General features: G+C 36.4%; 1 protein-coding gene across 2 annotated transcripts in view; it reads right to left on the bottom strand.

Annotated features, from left to right (window-relative positions):
• Positions 1 to 3,309: 3,309 nt before the first annotated feature.
• The window catches only part of ZDHHC21 (zinc finger DHHC-type palmitoyltransferase 21), a 35,900-nt gene continuing 16,670 nt past the window's right edge, over positions 3,310 to 22,539 (bottom strand). For both annotated transcript variants that reach the window (XM_041485608.1, XM_041485610.1), the window contains exons 7-9: positions 18,296 to 18,412; positions 4,903 to 4,946; positions 3,310 to 4,407 (exon numbers count right to left, since the gene is read on the bottom strand). In XM_041485608.1, coding sequence (XP_041341542.1) covers positions 4,275 to 4,407; positions 4,903 to 4,946; positions 18,296 to 18,412 — 294 coding nt within the window. In that variant the 3' untranslated portion in view covers positions 3,310 to 4,274. The remainder of the gene's footprint in view (positions 4,408 to 4,902; positions 4,947 to 18,295; positions 18,413 to 22,539) is intronic.

Below are 22,539 nucleotides of genomic sequence, written 5' to 3'. Positions count from 1 at the left end.
CATTGGTTCTTCAAGTTCTCTTCAAGTTGCCTTTCAGAAAATCAAATATTGTCAAGTCAGAAGATAATATTCACTTTTCTCAATAAAGTACATGTTGTTCTGATATCATATTAGGATGAAGCATAGTAACACTGTCTGTAAGATTTTTTTTAAATGCATAAAAATGACAAACACTAATCAACCTTAAAAATGCAGTTTCTACTAAAAGAAAGAATCCTAAGGAAGATTTTCTTTCTCTAAGGAGGGAAAGAAAGCAATGGTTCAAAGGATTCAAGAATTTCAAGGTCTCGAGGATTTTAAAATTGCTTGATAAAAGTCTGATTTTTCCTGATGGAACAACTCATTCTGGAAACTAGTTTCAGAAACATTACTTGAAGAAACGAATAACATGATAGGGTCCTTCAACTGAATTAAGAAAAAAAAATTATTACTTTTACCATTTTAGATGCCTCTTATTCAAAGAGTAAAGTTTAGTACCTTCTAAAATGTCAAGACTCTCCGAATTCTCCCCTTTGTTCCCCAAATACTTAGAAAAGGGACAAAAATGAACTAGCAGTCTTAATCATGTTGCCAATTGATGCCTATCAATTATGGTATCATCAATTATGATGAATACTATTAGTTATGATGAGCAGGAGACCGAGAAAAAGTAGATTTAAAAAGAAATCAAACAACATGGAAACATCTGAGAACATGAATTTGTGGAATTAGGACTTTTGTTTGAGAATCAGGCAAGATTTTCACGCTCATCGCTTGCTGGAAGGTACAACTAATACTCCAGCCTGAAACAGCAATACTGGGAAGCAAACATACAATTATATGCCCCATGATAAACATACCAAAAATAGTTAAATTCTTGGTTCTCTTTCTGAATAAGGTTCAGAACTGTACAATCTGCTCTGAAAACTGATTAGCATGAAAAACTTCAAACAATGTTTTGCTCATGAAACATTTAAATATTGGCATGGAAAATGAAATATTATTTCCCTGTATATTCCAGAGACCAAAATACTGGGGGGAAGGAAAAGAAAATAATAGAGCCATTGCTTTATTATGTATGGATTCCTTTCAATTTCAAGCACTGCTTCAGTCTTTTCACCAATTTCCTCAAGCTTCTTTTTGCTTAAGTATTGCTGCCAATATGCCAATACCACTTGAAAGAAAGTCTAATCTCACTATATGAGGCATGAGAAAAAAAAGAAAAGGAAAATAGCTGAACTTTAGGCGTGAAATTTAAATTAACAAAACACTGCATCTATTTTTAATAGGACAAGAAAAGTAAAGTTGAATCAAATGTTAGACGTTTACAAAAGTTAAAAGTTCAAGTGATTTTTAAGATGCAATTTTTGGAACTTTCAGCAGATCAAAATCTGTTAATTCAATAAAGGGACACCTAACACTGGCACTAACTGTACTAAGATTTTAAGAAAGTTGATCTAAAAATTTTTTGCAAACAGCAGTCATGAAAAATCTTACCCTTGTGTCATGGTTTGACCCGGAAGTAAGGTTTTGAGAAGTTATAGTCAAACCAATCAGTAGCCAAATTTCAGATTGGCACCTGGTGTGGCCACTGGGGACTCGGATACGCCTCTGAGAGCACACAGGGGTTAAAAGCAGAGCACTCCCAGAGAGACTTCCTCTTTAGAGTCCAGCAGGTGAGCAGATCAGACCTCTCCCCCCCCCAGCTGTGTCTGAGTGGAAGGGGTGGGGGCCCATGCAGCCTGAGAGAAAAAAAGCCGGAGCCGCTTGCCAAATGCAGGGGTAGAGGAGTTCCTGAGATAGTTTAGGCAGCCCCCCAAAAAGAAAGATAAAGCGGTCGGGAAGAGAAAGGGTGGGCAAGGTGCCCAGCCGCTGCCAGGACAAGCTGTGCTTTTAACCCTTTTAATGTTGAAACAATAGAAGCTGTAAAAACACTGATCCTCCTCAGCTAAAAATTGAGAAAAGATAGAGGAGGGAAAAGATGAAAAAGTTTGAGTAAGTAAAGAAATGCCAGCAAATAAAGCACCCAAAATAGAAGAGATAATTAGAGTAGCTTTAAACCAAACTTTTCCTCTAACATAGCCACAGGCGAAGCCAGGTTCTTCCGTTAATGCAGAGACTGCACCTTGGGAGAAGCGGCTGGCCAGACACCAAGAATGATAAAGCCGCAAAAAAAAAGCCAAAAAAACAGAGACTGAGAAAGAGGATGTGGTGGAACCCTCAACCTTCAGCGAAAAATCTCCGTTCCTGAGCCCCAAGCCCCAGAAAAGTGAATATGGAGGGCACAGGTGTCCCAAATAGTAAGAGGCGGCCACATCTTAAAACTAAGCAAAAAGCATTCTTAAAAAAAAACCCAAAGAGTAGTTTAAATCCATAGACAGTAGTGAGAGAAAACATAGAAAAAAAATGGTCACCATAGCAAATCTCTCTTCGAGCAGCTGCCGTGTGTGACATGGAAGCACAGAAGTTCTACTGTGTTTCCTGGGAAGGCCCATAGTGCAGGAGGGAGGCTCCTCTCTCCTGATGGACTGGGGGGTGCTTGTGTGAAAGGACGGTATTCGAGTGAGAATTAATGTGTTAGAGGGGATTTGAATATTAAGGGACTGGGGGGAGGAGGAAGAGTGTTTCAAAAGTGTTCTATTGTAAATTGTTGTGTGTGTGTAGTTTTCCCCTTTTTGTGTCTGTGTAAATTAATAAAGTGTTGCCTTTTCCCTCCATTCCCAAGTTAGAGCCTACTTTGTTCTGTTCCCGAGTCACATCTCACAGCAACCATTTTAAAAGATACACCTTTCATAAAAACACTAACACTATACCAAAATCAATCCATGACACCTTGTTTTTTTGAAGTAACTATTACTTTATGCACAACCTACATGTGTAAAATCCTGACTTTGTGTCTTTTATTGTGTCCTGCTGCACGGCTGTTATTTAAGGGGGAATCCTAGTCCTGTTAGACCATTCAAAAAACACAGTAAGCTGGAAACTCGGAGCTGTGAATTTCTCCTAGAAATCCACAGTAGTTTTCACAATCATCTGAAGTTAATATTTGTACAGATAGAGAGGGCTAAAGGAAATACAAAACTTCTTCAGATACAGGAAGACTCAGCTGGTACTTTGGAAATAATTATCATTTTACCAGATCTAAAAGACGCTTTCTTTGGTTAACAACTTCCACACTTAAAAGGGAAAACAAGCTATCAACATAGTACCCTATTAAATATGTTTATACACTTCATTGTTCATGTTAATAGCAAATCTATATTTATGTATAAATATTTTAATTACTTTTATTTCAAATATACAAACAGACCAATTCCAGTCAATCAAGACTAAAGAAAATTAAATATAAAATTTTTAACTTTATTGACAATATACTCTTCTTTATGACACATTATACTAACTACATCTATATTTTTCAAAAGTAATCATTCTAATTAGTAAATTATTATTGCAAAGTAATCATGCAACTACTTTGTTGATTATTGCTGATTCAAATCCTTGGGATTTAGGGAAAACATGCTTTGTATCTGCATAGTTTACCCTGAAATATTTAATCCCTCTCACTGACATAAAGACATGAACACTTTTCACTAACATCATATTTAAGCCAGAAGATAACTGTAAGCTGTTCTCTATGTAAACACACACATTTGTGTGTCTCTACAGAACCTCTCTGAGAAAGGTTTAGGAAGTACTCTGCTCCAGCTTTCAATGTTACCTTTTATAGTGCAGTGCTGCAGGATTACTTTTGCATATCATAAATAACTGGCAGAATCACGGAATTTTAAACATATGCAGCAGAAAAAAAAGACATTATTATTATTATCCAGATAGACCTACTGATAAAAACCCCCGAAAAAATTTCATGGCACAATAAGACACTTAGTGAGAAATCTAACCATCTATGTAAACTTCAGTGCTTTCTACACAAAAAATAAAATAGAACGAAAAAGAAAAAAAAAAAAAAAAGGAAAAAAAAAGGGAAGAAAAAAAGAAGAGCCAGTATTAAACTGCATGAAGACTACATTCCAATTGTTTGCTTTTGGTATTAACTTCGAAGACAAAAGGAAACTCTTTGGAAAGCTAGTTTGAAAGTAAATAAGCCTGAAGTTGATTGTTTAACTTGCCTCAATTTCAGAATAAAATCAAGACCATAACTAAAATAATGCCCAGGGCACACTGTGATGCCTACGACTGGATTTTAATTGACTTGAAGACTGTCATAGTCCTATTATCATAAAACCTGTAATGCACTTCCAGCATGGAGGACCCATCTGTGCCCACCATCCATCTGTTTAGACATGATTGGCAAAGTGGTAGGGAACTCGCAGTGGCTGCCGCTGCCTGAAAGGAATAAACCACAGGATCTTCCAGTGAGTGCCAAAAACTTCTGAGAAGGTCTGCTGCCATGGCTTTCGGGGCCTCGATCTACAGAAGACAGCATTATTAGTGAAAGACAGCATGCCCACGGTGCACTTCAGTCAGCTACAACAATGTAGGCTGGCTGGGCATCCAATACTGGACCCTGATGAACTGTGTCCAAGCATCACAAATACAACTTTTATTTCATTATGTCACACAGCTGAGACTTAACTTTGGAGAAGAGAAACTTCTATCTGTGTCATCAATCAAACAAAGGCACCTTTTGAAGCACAGGAGACCTCAACATTAATGAAATGTATGTCAAAACACCATAGAAAGTATCTTTTGATCTGTACTTTTGAAAAGAAAATATAGTTCCACTGGATTAGAGTAGGGAAAGAAAGGGAACAACATGCAGCTATTTTGTGTACAACCATTATTAAAAGATTAGTGAGGTGCTGCTACAGATAGGAAGTACAGAATACAGTACCATGCAAAATCAACTTAACAAACAGCTACTCCCTTAGCATTTCAGCAATGTAGGAATTTTACAGAACTTACATGTCTTCACAACAGTTAGACATTTTTTCTATACTTGTAGTGTCCTATTAAAGAGGAAAAAAAAACCCAATGAAAAAGTATTTCTTTACATTCCAAACTTTTAAAATGTCATTATGAAAGCAAGTAACCATAGTAGGGAATTAATTATTAATGTACACTGTTTTGACATTAGTTCAGTAGGTAGCACATTACACATATGCCATATTAGTTTTAAATGAATGTGAGATTACACATATAAATTTTAACTCAGTCTGTTAAATTATTTTTACAGGCATGATATGAAACTATACTGTGTAGTTTGACTACAATACCAAAGAATGCCAGCAAAAAATTACAGCATTATTACAGCTAAAAGTAATTCAGATATTACAATTAATGCATGGGACATTTAGAAGCAATGTGTATACAGTCCACTCTTGCCATACTCTCCACAAGCACACACTCCAGACTTGGAGTATCCCACTGAGATAACTACAAAGCTACTAAAATGCAGGTATTAACAGATGCAACATATTGAAAAGCAGTAACTAGTCAGAAGTTTTAAAAATATTAGCTTCATGAGTATTATAATGCAAACAGCACAACTGAAAATATACCATGAGTTTCTATAGTTCCTATCATTAAATACAAATATAAAAATTGCTCTTTTAAAACAGAAAAGCTAATAATGTTCAGAGTGAAGGCAATCCTGCAACTAAGAGCAACTTAAATTCATACCTTAATTATAAAATGTTAAGGAAAGTAACAGATCTGTTTAGCTTAGATACCCCCCAAATAAAAGTTTTTACATTACCAATAGTGCTTTTTTTCTCAGTTTTCACTACGGATTTCACAAAAAAGCTTCCTTTGTGAGTATCATATAGGGGGTTTCAATACACATTTATAGTTCATTACATCCCAGAACCACTTGTGAAGTTCAAAACACAATCAATGGAAATAGTGTTCATTATTTCAACTCCTTTTCATTGGTAGTTTGGTGTTTCCCTTTACTTTTCACTGATTCAGGCATGCACATAACACACCTGTCAAATTATAGTAGAATTTGAATAAGACCAAGAGCTAATCTCAGTCGTCCCAACCACATACTGACAGAAGGACTGTGGTTTAATTAGGCTGCAACTTCATCATCATCTGGAAACACTACTACGTAGCACTAAAAACCACACTGTGCTCCTTGATTGTTCCTGCATGCAATTCAGTGCAGGCATTGCTGGGACTCCACCCCCATCTTTCAGGCAGTTTTAAGGGCGAAGGGGGCAATGTGAGTGGGAAATAGCATACAGGAAACTGATTTCCTGCTCCACCAGACATGGGTGGCCCCAACTCCCTTGCCAATTTTTTCTATTCTGCTTCCCAGCTCTGAAGTGTTTTGGAACACGATCCCTTACCACACACTAAACAGCAAAAACCTTAATTCTGTCCATGACATATCCAGCTGAATCCCAGATGCACTACAGCAAAGGAGAGAAGTCCCCTTCTCTCATGTCAATTCACCAGGATGCACAAGTTCTGGCCCAGAAGTTTGTGTAGAGAAGGCATTCCCAGTCAAGGTTACACAAACCATGCTGGCCCCATTGTTAGGTGGGCTTTAACATCCACTCAGCAGTGAGGGAGGAAAGGACTGGAGGCAGCAAACTGTAAACACTGCCTTGGTGTTTTGATTCCCACAGATAAACTGCTGCTCCTCTCACATTACGGGCCTGTCTTCCCTCTCCTGCCACAAGCGTGGCATTACACAAGTCATTCTCCTTGTTAGGGCAGGACCTGACTTCACAGCCAAGGAATACTCTGCTTACCTGGACTGGCTTTTTATTCAGCTTGTCAGAGAAAACACCAAATTCGCCTACCACAAAAATTCAGATCTGGCTTTTTGAATAAGAAGGACTAAGTGAACAGCAGATTACATCCATGGCATTTCAGCAAGGTGGTAATTTTCATGAGATGCTCCTTAGCTCCTTTTGTAACTGCAAAAACATCTCAGTTCTAGGAGTTATTCTCTGGTCAACCCAAAGCTGTTTATCAAAGAGTACAAAATAATATTAGTATATTTGAAAGCAATAATGGCAAAAACAATAACATGCTACTCCAGACTCCAAATGGACATGTAGCTATGGAATATTTATTCTCCCATTTCAAAAGAGGGGCCTTTAAACCAGCTTCAGGTGAAGAAGTAACATCACCAAATACCTTAAACATGGCTTTCTGCTGTGTTTCTGCACATTGCTTATTCATTAATACACTTGTACTGCTCCCTAAAATACTGGTTTTGAGATTTTTGGGGGGAAATCACAGATTGGAAACGGGAGATTGTATTTCATTTTAAGTATTGTAATGGCATGTTATCAAGACCTGAAAGGGTTCTCAGGGTCTGCTGCCCTCCAAACTGTAACCTGGTAAATTAACTAAGTTAAAGTACCAAACCAGGAACTAACTTCCTTCCTTTCCTCCCTTCCCTTTCCTCCCTTCCTTCCTCCAACCCTTCCCTTCCTTCATTGCCTGCCTGTTTCCTTCCTCCCTCCCCTTACCTTAAAATGCCAACATATACTTCAGATTACTTTTGCTTTACAGTAAAGAAACTGGGGCTGAGCTGCGAGTCCTTTCCTTCTTGGATACTTTTTCAACATTAAAAAAAATTTAGAGCCACATTTTAAAAGCTGCAAACTAGCAAAGAAACATTGCTCTGAAGTTTACCTGCTTAACAAGCACTGTGACTGAACTTATGAAACAAAAGACCTTCCCTGCCCCTCATACCTTCCCTCCCCCAACACTACTGCCAAACAGGCTAATTTGAAATGTACTTTCATTTGAGAGTGAACCAATTTACCTTTTCACATGAAAGTGAAACTTCACAGCACCCCAGGAAAGTCACCTCTGGAGACAGGAGATGAAGGAAAAGGAGAGTACCACAGCTGAGTTTTGACCTGTTATTTAAGGCTTCCTTCTAAGACATGCATTTTTTTTCTTTTGAAGACAAAGGACCAGAATAACCACTATTCTTCTGAATGAAAATGTGGTCTACTCATGAACACATCTCATAAATGTCTTCCAATCAGAGTATCATCTCTCTTATGCATTTGATGTACACCACGGTTTTGCTACATCAGAATTACTGTGTTCAGCCTAAGAGGCTTTGGCTGTCTGCATCTACTATCAGCTTGGATTACTATTAATACAAATAGAATTGTGCTAAGATTTTTTTTCTAGACTCAAAGCTAATGTTAAAACCTTTTTCTGAGCACTGGCACTCATCCAAAAGTTTAAAATAACTTGGTATGAGCAAATATCACGTATCTATGGAGTCCTAGTAATCTCTAAAAATACCTTGAAATTTGCAATTGAATACAAGATGAAATTGACAAACACAACTGATTAATTTGACATGATGGATCACCTAGATTCCCAAAGTCATCATCCAGACTGGAAATAAAAATTGCTCCTGCACCTGGTTATTCAGAGACACATACCCAACAATAAGCATCTTAAGCAACTACAGGAAAAAAAAATCACACCTTAGTGAGACAGGAAAAAGAAATTAGAGGAAATAAACACAGGAATAGGAATAGGAAAAGGGCAAGGTGTTCGGATTCTGTTGAGGGGAGAAAAAATATGGATTTTTTTCACTCTAAGGATATACTACAAATCCATAAGAGCAGTTTACATACTCTAAATGAAGTAAGCTACTGCCACAGCTAAGACTGCTATAAGAGGAAGGAAAAGAATGGAAAGAGATGTATGTCAAAGCATTGACAGAGTCCTGCAAACCAACCTCAGATTCACTCACAAATGAATGCATCCACATTAGCTCCAAAGAGAACTGCACCTTTCACATCTACGCTTCCATTTAGCATAACCAACTGCCAAAAAAAAATTAGAAAGATCACATGCACTGTTTCATAATGTCCTGTAGGATGGGTTTCATCATGTACTAATTCATCATGAAAAAAGCACATGCAAAGGATATTTTTCGCTTCCTGATCCATGTTTTCAGATATTTTTTGCTTAATGATTCATGTTTTCCAAAGGAAAAGCTGTAATTTGTAATTTATCGGACTAACTACAAAGTATGCAGCTACAATTCCTGTTCAGTTTTTCTTTTGTGTTTGCTTAAAGCAATCATTACAGCTCTATTAAATCCTTACAGTAATAGAAGGTAAGCATTATGCCATGCTTTTAGTATTTTCAAATGTGCACTGTAGGTGAATCAGCAGAAAAGTATGACAAAGCAGAAAAAGAGAAAACAGAAAACAAAACTTGCAAGCCTTCCTGGATTTGCAGCCTTTGCTTTTATCTAAAAGTTCAAGACAACACATCCTTTATATAAAGGAGTTTTTTGTCTTCTATCTAACATCATTTCATAGTGTGCATGGAAGTGACAGATGAGCAACTCAAGAATATAAAATACTAAACACAGAAAGAATACATAGTATTTGAGAAATTTTCTTTTCTTTTGGCATTAAATACATATTGAGTTTACTTCTGGCCACTTCTTAGCATTCTTTCCTTAATCTAGACTTTTCATATATGATGGTAATTTTATTAATTACAATTATGTTCAGTCTGAAAACTATTAGTTCTATTTAAAGGTTAAACCCCTATTTCAGACTCATGTGCTAAATGAAAAATAAAGCTAAACTCTTTTACTTCTGGGGAACAGTTCTGCACTCCTCTGTGTTCTGATTAATTTAGTTAACTAGATCTCCAATTTATTTATTGGTTATTAGATACTGACTCAATGAAAAGAAACCATCTAAAACAGAGGCACTACAAGCAGATCTCTTAACTTCAGGCTATTTCAAATACATGGCATGTTTGCTGCAGACAGCTGCTTAACGAGAGACACAACAAAACATATTTATTGATCCTTACAAATACCATATGACAAAAAATGCAAGGGAAAAATATTTAAGAAATAGCTGTTGATTTTCTTCACAGAGAAGTAATTTTAATAGTCTGATGTCTAAACCTGACAAGCAACATGTAGACAAAATATACTCAGCCCCTGGCACACTCAAATATTATTTTTATAGTTACTTATCTTCAAGTGGTTAAATGTACTACCTTTACTATTAGGAAAATATATTAATTATAGGACTTCCTCTTTGAGTGGTGAACCAGGGATAATTCTGACATGATATCTGATGATATTTTATACTCTTTGCACAATATAAAATCTGATTACATTTTCTAACTTGCACTTTTCAGTAAAATATTATAAATTATTAATTTCAATAAAAATATTAATATCTATGTAAGACCATGCAGTGACCTAATTAAAAGTGATGAGATCTTTTGCTACCTAGAATGTCTTACATTTCTACTTATTCCTACATTTTAAATAGCTCATAAAAGAGGGTTTTTTAAATAAACGAGTATTTTATTTTTATGGTAAATATGTATTTAGAGATGTCAGAATACATTCATTAAAAATGCTAAACAAAGTGCAAACCTATTTAAGAGAAATAAGGCAAAGATACAAAAGAATTTACACAGTTAACAAACTCGTATTCAAAGACCAGGACATTACTAATTCCTGACAATTTAATTTATAGAACTTCATGCAGTCTTCTAATAGGAGATCTAGCTATAGGTGCATTTAAGGTAAAGACAGGAAAAGGGGAAGGGATAATAATAATGAGGAAGAGGAAGACAGATAATGTTAACATTAGTTTATTTTCTGTTAATAATTTCCAGTTATTCTTTCAGGGTTATAGTTTATATATACTTTGCTTTCCCTCTGTAATTATTTTATATCTCATTCTATATTGTAGCCACATAAAGAACACAATTGCCTGGAAATCCTGATTTCCCCTACCAGTCCTAATTTTTAATATGCTAAACTTAATTATGAGGATTAATAGTTCCTTGATTACACTTCTGCCATGTTTGAAAAAACAGGAAAGCCCTTAGTATTCACTAATCAAAATAGTATTTAATAGATTATCTGATTAAAGATATGATTGCAAATATTTTTAATTACAAGTTACTTATTATTAAAGACAGAAAGCATTTCAGCATAACTAGATCACTTTTCACTCTGCATATTAAATAAGCAATGGATCAATACTATACAATATACAAAGAATTAAAAAGCTCTTGATTTTACTAATAGAATAACTGCAGCTACATTTTCATTATTTTTAAACACAATCTTTGTAAAAAGATTGGAAAGCTACCTCATAAAATACACTTGCTAATTTAAAGTGAAAAGGAGAAACACTGCAACAATAAAAAGCAAGCATCAACACTTTTAAAAGCTTCTCATATTGTGCACCAGGCAGGCTGTTGAACACTATTTTCCCCTCTATCCTTCCTACAGAAAATAAAGTGAAATTTCTCTTTTCCACATCCAGAAAGTACTGATGCAATAGGATACTGGCATATCACTGTACACCATTCAAACAGTTAATTAACAGGAAACCCTGGTAGCATTAATTAAATTAATAAAGTCACTGTCCACTTAGTTTATGATAATACATCCACTACCTTGCACAAAGGCCACATGGTATCTATTAAATTTATAAAAGCCTATCCATTAAATAGTTCTGCCCCAGAGAAACAAGTTAATTACTAAATAATTTCAATGCAAAGTTTTCCTCTGCAATACTAGCATAAATCACATTAAATCATATTTAATGGACCATAATGGAAGAATTAAGAAAATTTCTTTTCTTCCATAGAAATAGTTTGTTGCAACATATGGAAAACGAAAACACTGTTCAGTGTTTGAGATAAAAACAATCAAAGGTAATCCTTTAAAATTAGGGTTCAGATTAGTCTCTGCAAAGGATGCTGTTTAACTGAAACATCTGGTAGTGTTACGTTGAGAGACAGGCCTTTTTTAACTTTGGAAATGAGATTAGTAGATCAGTTATTTGTAAGTGTCCAAGTAATTTCTAATTATTTTATCTGGGTCACAGATAATCCGCTTTTACAGGGCTCCCACAATGACATCAGAGGATCACTGTTGAACTGATTATCCTGTTACCTTCCACTATCCATGGGAAGACCGGATTTTCCTTTTGTACAGAGAAAGAGAAAGAAGTGGCTGATTGCTTCAGACAGGTGGCAACCAACAAAATAAAGAATACCACAGATCTTGAGAGGAAGAAAATCTTATATATGCAAAAGGTACCAGCTTTTAAAAAATGGTCAACAAACTGAATACTTCTTAGCAATATCTGGTACAATTTAAAAACTCACTAGATATAAACAAATATCAAAATAATCAGAAAAGCCATCATTTAAAAAACAGTCATGTCATTTTTTATATGTTTTGTAGAAATGCCTTGTAGATCAAACATAACCAACAGAAGAATCCTGCAGTATAGACAGAACTGGGCTTATCATCATTTAACTCTTAATGTGAAAGACAAAGAGAAATAATTTCTTAAAACTAAAATGGAATATGAGTGAGAGAAATGCAAAAGCCAGGAGTAATCTTGTATTAATATACACATGAGCATCCTGGGCGTTCCACCTTTTTTAAAAAGACTAAATAAAAGCACTCTTTTTAAAAGAGCTCTGTGCCTTCAACAATCATACATCAGAAACAATTTGGGGTTGATAAAACAGACATTTTTCCCTTGGTGAATTTATGCCTTTTTCTATGAATAAATGAATAAATAGGCAAGTTATGGAGGTTTTGAGGAAAACAAACATCTGTTACATATAGAAATGAGAGAAAAATCCTTCAAAAACACATGTCAAAAAAATACGTTTTGAGAAAGCATGCAAGTTTCTGGATACTATTTGATTTAGCTTCCCAATAAATTTTATTATTTCATATAACATCCAAAAAAGCAAATGGAAATAAAAATTAGTAACACAGATATATCCTTCTCAATACTTTCTTCTAGCTTAAATGCAAAATACTCTTTTCTAGATAAACTTTGGTTTTGTCACTTCAATATAATGTTATTATTACGTGCAAGCAACTGTTGCACAAGACAGACTGTATTTTTTTTTTCCCCCAGAAGATTTTAAAACTGTCTGAAATGGACCAAGTGATAATTTACCTATAAATCATACTTCTATGACTTATGACAAAACACCAATAAAAACACACACTTCTACCTTCACGGAATTTTAAGTGTCTACAGTGGAGCTATCTTGTTACCTGTAGTAATTCAGGTGAAAGACTACTTGTGGAGTACAAGCAGCTAGAGGAGGTCTGAAGAGTAACAATAATCTTCAAAATTGTTACTTTCAGTAGGAGAGTAAAAGAGTTGCACCCTTGTAAGGCGTAACTCACAAAATTCTTTCTGGTATGTTCCTGTCTTAAAAGTTTCCTTCTATTTTTCAAACAACGTCATTTAAAAATCAGGCCATCTGAGAATGTAGCAACACAGGCTCCAGTTAAGGAATAAAAAATTCTAAATTGCTCTACAAGAAATGACAGGGAATAGAGGAGTGGTAAAGAAAGTAACAAGCACTAGAGACACGCAGGTCTTCCAACATAAATGCATAATCATTTTGGAAATTACCTTTGACCGTGTTTTAATTCATGGGTGAAACCAATTTTTTCCATCCAGTTCTCTAAAAACTTGAATATTTTAAATAAGAATACTAATTGTTGATGAGATTTTAAAAGGAGTATCTTCTTAAGAGTCCTAGAGTTCCTAAATTAAGATTTTACATTTCTCCCTATTTCAGAGGCTTATGAATTAGAGAGAACCTAGATACTTCTATTTCCAGAGTATCCAAATAAAACTTCCTCAAGAGTAATGTAAAATACTTGCCAGAAAAAGTATCAAAGTTCAGGATGATAACAAAATTAGAGACAAATAAAGCTTGAGAAAGCAACTGGAGAAGAAGGACAAAAAGAGCCATGTGCCCCTTCTGATAGAAGTGTGTTTCACATATGCTAGTTTCTAGGGAGAAAGCACTAATCCTGTATACAGAGGCCACCTCAGCTGCTCCCCTCTTCATCAGAACAATTCATGTCAAAAGTTCCTCTAAGGACAGTTTTTGCCAACCAGCTGTTCTCCTCTCATTGTAGGAAGTCACCTCCTTTGCTCTTTGGCTTCCTGGACCTCCAAATGAGTTATGAATAGACTTGTGCTAATGATACCCTAATAGTGATACCACAATCACAGTGGTGCCAAATGTACTCAGAGAAATTACTGTGTGGTAGGTCTATTAATCACCTTATCAAGCACTACAGCCTTAGGAACATTCTCTCTGTAAGAGACAAATTTTAGTATACAGCTTTACAAAGTTTTCATTTTCACCAGAGAGCACATTTTTTCCAAGCACCTTGGAATAGATATCAATACCAATAGAACAGATACTGAACACACATTAAGCAGGATAACAGCAGAATACACACATATGGAGAATACATGCATATTTTTCTTAAACACCTTTTTAAAAAATTGATCTACTGTCATAACCAATGACAGTCACATAAAAACAGGCACAGATCAGTCAACTGTGCAACAAACCTGAATTTTGCAAAGTGCCAGCACACGTGCAGAATACTTCACCTGCCCTTCAGACTGTGCTGCTTTGCTTTTCTTTTTGCTTAGTTTCTAGCTACTGCCCCATTCCAGAAAAACATGATGGAGGATATGAGATATATTCTTCCCATTATGCATTCAGCCAGACATTTTACGACTTCCGTAAATATGTATCAAAGAGAAGAAAATGCCAATCCTATGAAAACCTATGAAAAACTTTGGCTCATTTTTATGGTTTGTCAATCTAGCAATTAGATTGTTCAATTCTAGCAGAGTGTAATTCTGCTTCTAAAAATGTACACAAAGATCACATGTAAATTTATTCTACACATTAAACTTTATCAATCTTGGTGCTGTGGCAAAAGGATAAACCTCTGTAAATATAAATATAAACCAAGAATCTGGAATTTTTTAATAAGCATATCCAGTATTCCTCGAAAAAATGGGCCTTAGCTTTATGTTACTAAAATGAAACAAAAACAAGGCTTCATTTCTGGAAAATTATGTAATAATGGTCTAGCAAGTTTACCTTACAGAAAATCAGGCAGTCTTGTTACAAAAGGGTTAAAGTTTGATTAATCTTAGATTTATCTTTCTTTTCAAAAATTTTTGCAGCACTTCTAATGTTAAACACCAATGAACCTTAACCTGCTGGACTCATTCAGCAGCAGTTTGCACCCACAGAAGTTTAGATCACAGACTAAAAGTTTACATCACTTACTGTCTCTACTATTTAAAATCAGCTTTTTTTTCAAGGAGCTGTGGAATTAATCTTGGTATATGTTAAACTGCAAAAAGAGGCACAACAGCATGAACTACAAAAATGTGTATTACCTGTTCTCCCATACAAACACAAGAGTTGCTTTGCCTCTATCAAAAGGCCCATGCTCTTGTCCCTTACACACATTTCTAGGCAGCTTCAGCAGTCACTGAGATTAATGCTTTCAAGAATAGCCATGGAGCAATTCATATGACGCGAATGCTTTAATTGCATATCCATGCCTCCAAGCGTCTTAAGTTTGTTTCAAGGTCCTTTTCTTCATATTACATTTTAATGATTGTGTTCTGTTATCAAGTTTTAATCTATACTTTATACTAAGTTAATTTAATCACTAATTCCATATTTAATATAGAGCTCATTTCAGATACCATTTGCTTAATTTACACAGAAAGGCTAGATGCTGAATGGTAACTCCAGCACAGCACACAGCAGAAACATCACTGCTTCTTACTGTTCATGGTTCATTGCTTCTACAGGGCTTGAACGTCTTGCATACTCAGTGTGCTCAGCTTCTGGGTGGGTATACTAGTTTTGTTGTTTCCCTGCTTTACCACCACAGGCATGTATTTTTGGAGCCTGCACATTAAATACTAACTCACCTGCTGCCCTCTCCTTTGCCTTTTCCGGTTGCTAGGCAAAGCTGTCAGTGCTTATGTAGGAAGCAAGTCTCCACACTACAGTGCTGGCAATCAAAAACCATTTGTACAAAAAAAGTTTCTGACACCACTTGTAGACTAAGCACAACTGCACCAAACAGACTTGCTTTGTTTGAGAGTCTGACTGATTGTTGCCAAGCAGATTTCCTCAAAATGACTGTATTATTTATTCTTCCTAATTCTGTATTTGCAAAGAAAGGAATGAAAAGGGAGAAGAGAATTGTGCTGCTGGTATGAAATGCTTTGAGTGGGAGATGGACTACATGACCTACATTTTTCAGTGAGTCAATGCAGCAGCATCCACATGGTGTGAATGAATTAACATTGGAGATACACCAGTAACGGATTTCTACTTCCGCAGCAATCCCATCAAGCCTAAAAACTTGCCCATGTTACAATAGCCCCTCTGCTTTTGGGGGGATAGGTAGGGTGCAGTGAGAGGCCCTAATGAAGATCTGTACTTTTTAGCATCTGCCTCTCATAGACCATCCACATCCACAATTACTGTAGCATGTTTGTTTCACAAAACTTGGCAAAGACAACAGAAAAAAGTGTCCAGGCATACTGCAGCTCAGCAATTATGATTTCAGTAGAAAAGCTGGAGTTAAAAATGCTATTACCTCACACCTGTTCCAGTGTAGTTGCCGGCTTTGTAAGTGAATAGGATGTACTTAACAATACATACAACCGACAGAGAAAAAAATACTTTACAGCAGTTTATAAATAGAGTGCAGCAGCCTGAAATTGTTAAAGCTCAGGACAGCAAAGTTACAACTGGGCATTCATGCCGGTTACAGTGGCAGCACAGTTGGTATCCTGTATCAGAACAGAAACAGTCCAGTTTTCAGGTATATCTGACAGAAACAGGTTCAGTCTGAAAGGTCTTATTTCACATCCAGTAATAGTATCTGAATGGATGCTGACAGACACTGCTAAAATTTAGTCTAGCTTCTGGCAGCACACAGAACAAAATTATAAACTTAGGGTCTGGTTTCCTTGTTTTCTTCTGTACCCTATCTGTAGTTTACTGCAGTACTGATCAGATGGGTTTTCTGATCCTTCTCATATATATATCCATTTAACAGAAACAAAAATGACATTCATATTTCAGTACCTGAACAATTAGGCTCATGAAGTATCTGTCTCTGCCTCACCTGTTACTGGTGAGCAGAATTCACCACGTCAGCTAGACAGCCACCACAGTGGTGGTATAGAAAAAAACAGCCCAGCTCTAGATGACGCAGACATAAAGGCAACATTTAAACAGGGAAGACAAAACCTGTCAGCAAGACCCTGGTAGAGAAATCAGGCACACAGTAAAGGTGCACAGAGGTAAATCTGTTGACCTGGGGGTTGAGAGTACATGTAGAACACATTGTGGTAGAGTACCTGAAGAATGGTAATAATAATAGACAGTAATAATGGTAATAATAATAGATAGTATAACTACCATGACAGGAAAAGCAAAAGGCAGTAAATATGTAAAGGTAATACAATAAAACCAGAAAGCAGTATTATTGCTTTATCTAACATAATTTAAAATTACACTCTAATTTTTTTTCCTTTATCCAATACAAAAGAATTACACAATACATTGGGAGGTTTTCCATTATGTACCTGCAAAAGTTAATACTGTGCAAACCTTCATAATTCCAAAGAAAAATCTGAGGGAGATATCCAACAGTTGTAGCCAAAAATATGCTGCCATCCTGTACATTACTGCCTTTAAAAAAAAGTTCAGCAGGCCTTATCACAGACTCTTTCAACATGTATATAGCCAACTAATGTATTCTCTCTGTCATGCTGAACAATGAACATTTGTACGGATTCTCAAGATAACTTCAAAAATTTGCTGGCAGCTATTAACTTCTAAGGTACAGAACAGAATTTTCTGTACCTTAGAATCCCAACACTAAAAAAAGGTTGTTTCTTGAAAGTATTTATTACATTATCAAATTCACTTAACTGAAAAATGTTTCTATGCAGAGGATATTTTTTTCTGTATATCTAAATGCAGAATACCCACCTGGACTGTAAATGGTACAATTACATTCAACAGTTTAGCAAATAAAGAGATGAACATAAGCATATTCATCAAAATACTTAACAAAGATGCTGTATTCTCAACATTTGATTTATCAGTTAGCCTCACCGTCACATAAATTTTGACCAGGCTGCACAAGAGTTTAAAATAAAAACAGGAATCAACTACATATCTTGTACACTGTGCAATTCCAGGCCAAGTTTATTTTACTAATGAGTTTATTTTACTAAAACAAATCAGGAAACTGACTTGAAAGTGGAATTACTAGACACTTGTTTGTCAGAAAGCTTCTTAGATTTCACTGGTGTCAAGAGGCTTGACAGACCATGCATCAAAAAAGTGCCGCATAGTGCAAGTATTTTTCTAGTCTTCCCTTGAATGCAATCTGCTTTTCTGCTCTGACTAATTGTACTGAAAATAAAACTAATATGTACTTCAAAAATTAGATACTTACAGTGAAAATACCCATTAGCTGAGTGTAAAAGAGTCGACTTATTCCACCAAATATTATTAGACCCATGAAGGCAGATATTCTTAGGAGAGCAAGTTCGTGTCTAAATACAAACACATCCTAGAACATGACAAGAAGAAGAGAGAGACTTTAGCAGTTACAAATTAATTTAAGTCTTTGAACCAAGTGGAAATAGTAGATAAGACCTATAATAGGTGTTCTCAAAAAATCTGAGGATATTGGATATTGGATTCTGAGCTACGTTGCACAAAATTGGTATATTTATTTATGTTTTAAAAGCAGAAACCAGTACTATTTTTTTCATACATGTTAACAGTTGGGGGTTTATTATAGCAGACTGTTAAAAAAACTCCTTCAACTAGTTAAGGTTTTGGGAATAGATCAAACTCAAACAGATTATTTCTCAATCTTCCATCTCAAACTGTGCCGGACTACTACACACAAGCTATATAATATAGGACAACTACTCTGTTAAATGGTCTGATTTATTATACCTCGGCTACCAGGCACAGCACATTTCATTTTTACATCACCTCTCCTGAAAGCCAACAAGCATTCCAAGACTGACACCTGAAGATTGACACCTACAGAGACTGACACCTACAAACTCCAAGTACCTGTACTGGATTGTTCTTATTTAGTGCTGTCTATTATCCAATATAAACTTATCTCCAACTTTTAAATTTTGGCCTTGAGGTAGATTACTGCCACTTTGGATAAGGGTGAACAGTAAAAAATGCTTCAGGGCACACAGAAATATGGATGTATTTGATCAACTGCATTGGAAAGTCTGTTCTCAACCAGCAGAAAATATGAAAAGCATTTCAGAATGTTATGTAATGTCTACAAAGGACAGAGCACCTTATTTTTACCCTAGAAGAACATCTTTATGTGGCAGTTACATTAGGTGTGAGTTCAGACCCCATTTTCATAATTTTAAGTCACAATTATGTTCTCAAGGCTGTCTTTTGAATATACACATCTGTTTTTCTACTTACAAAAGCTAGATCATGGCAGGAAAATTTTAAAACCTTTCAAGTAAACTTTATATTGAATGAAAAAACAAAACAAAAAACCCCCAACCAACCAACAAAACAACAAATAAAACCCCAGCAACAACCCATCCCCACAACAATTCTTATGTTCAACCACTAGAACCTGAGGAAGAAGGATACCAGGTTTTAATTAAACAGAGAATAGTTAATGCAAATTGTTTAGCAAAAAAAAAAAAAAAAAAAAATCTGATTTTTCATTTAAATAATTTCCATGAAGATTCAAAATATAAACCCAGGAAAAAACTGCCTACTAAAGCTATGAGGAAAGCCAGTATTTAAAGAACAAGTAGAAACCACTAGTTAAGCAGCTAAAAGCAAAATCAATCCCCAACAGTCTTTTCTGAACTATTTTAACGGTCCATTTCCTCTCCTCTCACTTGTTTATACCGGCCTTTCTTGCTGCTGTAGAAAATAGATTAATTTCCATTTATTTTAATGCTTCTTACTCATTTAAATGGGTTAATTCAAAGATAAATCAACTCAAAATAAAAGCAGTCATACTATTCTTTATTTCCCTTTCCATGAGCTAATGAAAGCTTTAAAGAAAAGCAAGGCAAGACACAACTTCTACTAGTTGTAAAATATTTCTTCATAACTTCATTGTTATGTTTTATTATATTAGAAATGTTTTGATGTATTCAAGCTCAACTTCACAGAAAACAATAAAATATAAGAGTGCCAACAGCAAAGTTATATTCTGAATCTAGCATGACACTCCCTCATTAGCACCTCCTGCAACTTGAATTTAGAAGAGTTCCTTCTCTTGAACACCATTTTCAGCATGAAAAAAATACATCACCAAACACATGATAAAAGAAAGTCCTAGCATGCAGAAGAGAAGTTGCAATTTCATCTGACTCTTTTAAACCACATTAAACTAGAGATACCTTTAAAGACACCGTTAAACTAGAGATAAACTAGATAGATAGACCATTTAACAGTAAGGAACACAGAATCATAGAATCACAGAATGGTCTGCATTAGAAAGGACCTTAATGATCCCCTAGTCCCAGCTCCCCTGCTGTGGAAGGGACACTTCACTACAGCAGGTTGCTCAGACCTCTATCACATCCGGCCTTAAACACTTCCAGGGACAAGACAACCAAAAATTCTCTAGGCAACTTCTTCCAGTGCCTCCTCAGTCTCAGAGTAAAGAATATCTTAATATGTAATCTAAACCTACTCTGTCAGTTTGAGGCCATCCGCCCTTGTCCTGCCACTACATGCTCCTGTAAATAGAAGCACATTATCTTTCTTGTGGGATCCCCTCAGACAAAGGAAGCCTTCTCTTTTCCAGGGTGAACAAACCCAATTCACAGAATCCCAGAATCAACAAGGTGGAAAATCATCCTGCCAAAGCCCCCTGAAAAGCCCCCTGCCAAAGCAGTGTCACCTAGAGCAGGTGACACAAGAATGCATCCAGGTGGATTTTGAGTGTCACCAGAGAGGGAGACTCCACAACCTCCCCAGGCAGCTGTTCCAGTGCTCTGCCACCCTCAGTGTAAAGTTCTGCCTGAGGTGGAATGTCTTGTGCTTTAGTTTATGGTCATTGGACCTCATCATGCTGTTGAGCACCACTGAAAAGATTCTGGCACCATCCATCCTGCTGCCACCCACCTTTGAGATATTTCTATGTATTGGTGAGATCCCCTCTCAGTCTCTCCAGGTCATTGACAAGCTGAATAAGATTGGTCCCAATATTGATCCCTTGGGAATGCCACTGACTGCAGGCCTCCTGCTGGACTCTGCTGCACTGATCATGACCCTCTGAGCTCTGCCTTCAGACAGTTCTTGCTCCATCTCACTGTCCATTCCTCCCATCCACATTTCCTGAGCTTACCTGTGAGGATGTTATGGGAGACAGTGTCAAAAGCCTTGCTGAAGCTCAGGTAGACAACATCCACTGCTCTCCCCTCATCGACCCGTCCTTCGTGATGGCCATGCCGTCACAGAAGGCCATCGCATTGCTCAAACATGATTTGCCTTTGGTGAGTCCACCCTGACTACTCCAGATGACCTTCTCTTCCTTTATGTGCTTGGCCACGGCCTCCAGAGTTATCTGTGCCAACACCTTTCCAGGGATGGAGATGGAGCTGACTGGCCAGTAGCTTCCCACATCCTCTTTGTTGCCCTTTCTGAAGATGACAGTGACACTGGCGTTCCTCCAGTCATCAGGCACCTCTCCTCCATTATTTTTCAAACAAGATGCAGAGTGGGCTTAGCAACAACATCTGCCAGTTCCCTCAGCACCTGTGTGTGCATGCCATCAGGGCCCATGGATTTATGGTTTTGTCTGCCTAGCCGATCTCTAACCAAACCCTCAATGGCCAAGGGCAAGTCTTCTTTTCTCCAGCCTTCCTCTCTTGCCTCCAGGGTCTGGGATTCCTGAAGGATGGCCTCAGCAGTGAAACCTGAAGCTATGCAGTAATTCACTCTGCCCTTTCTGTGTCTTCTGTCCCCAGGTTACCCATCTAAATTCAGCAGCATCCCCATATTGGTGGGGAACTTTCTAATCCTTGTTTTGTTGCTGATATACTTGTAGATGCCTTTCTTGTGGTTGTTGATATCCCTCAACAGACTTAATTCCAACAGGCCTTGCCTTTCCTTGTTGTATCTCTGCCTTCCCTGTCCATAGTTCCATATGGCCTCTCTTTCTCCACATCCCTAGCAAATTAATTCCAAAGCAATTATGTGCTGGAAATCAATACTGGGCCCTCAAATCTGTACAGACAGAACAACATTTTTCTATAGAAAACCAAAGTATATGCAGTAACTGAGTTTTTTGCTAATCAAACTTTAATAATAGAATGAATTACACAATTCTACACGGGAATATAAATATTTAGCTCCATGAAAACAGAAGAAAAGACCATTTTAAAAAGTAATAATAATAACAATAATAACAATAACAACAATAACAACAACAATAATAATAATCATAATCATAATAATGTATCTAGGATGCTGCAGCTTTGCATAAAAGCTCAGTGCAAGTAGGTTTTATTATTCCTCTTTAGAACTGACAATAACATTTTTTTCAGCTGAGAAAACCAATCAAAACTATAATCAATCAAAACTAGTCAATAATTAACCAATCCCTCTTTCAATGTGTTTTGAACAGATCCTCTTGTTCAATAGTATTCACCAGTCTCAGTGCAATATGAGTATTGA

This window comes from Pyrgilauda ruficollis, unplaced genomic scaffold (genome assembly GCF_017590135.1).
Source record: "Pyrgilauda ruficollis isolate IOZ18807 unplaced genomic scaffold, ASM1759013v1 scaffold71, whole genome shotgun sequence".
NCBI classification, from domain to species: domain Eukaryota; kingdom Metazoa; phylum Chordata; class Aves; order Passeriformes; family Passeridae; genus Pyrgilauda; species Pyrgilauda ruficollis.
Note: the sequence above shows the minus strand (reverse complement) of the source record. Positions and strands in the feature narration are given on the sequence as shown.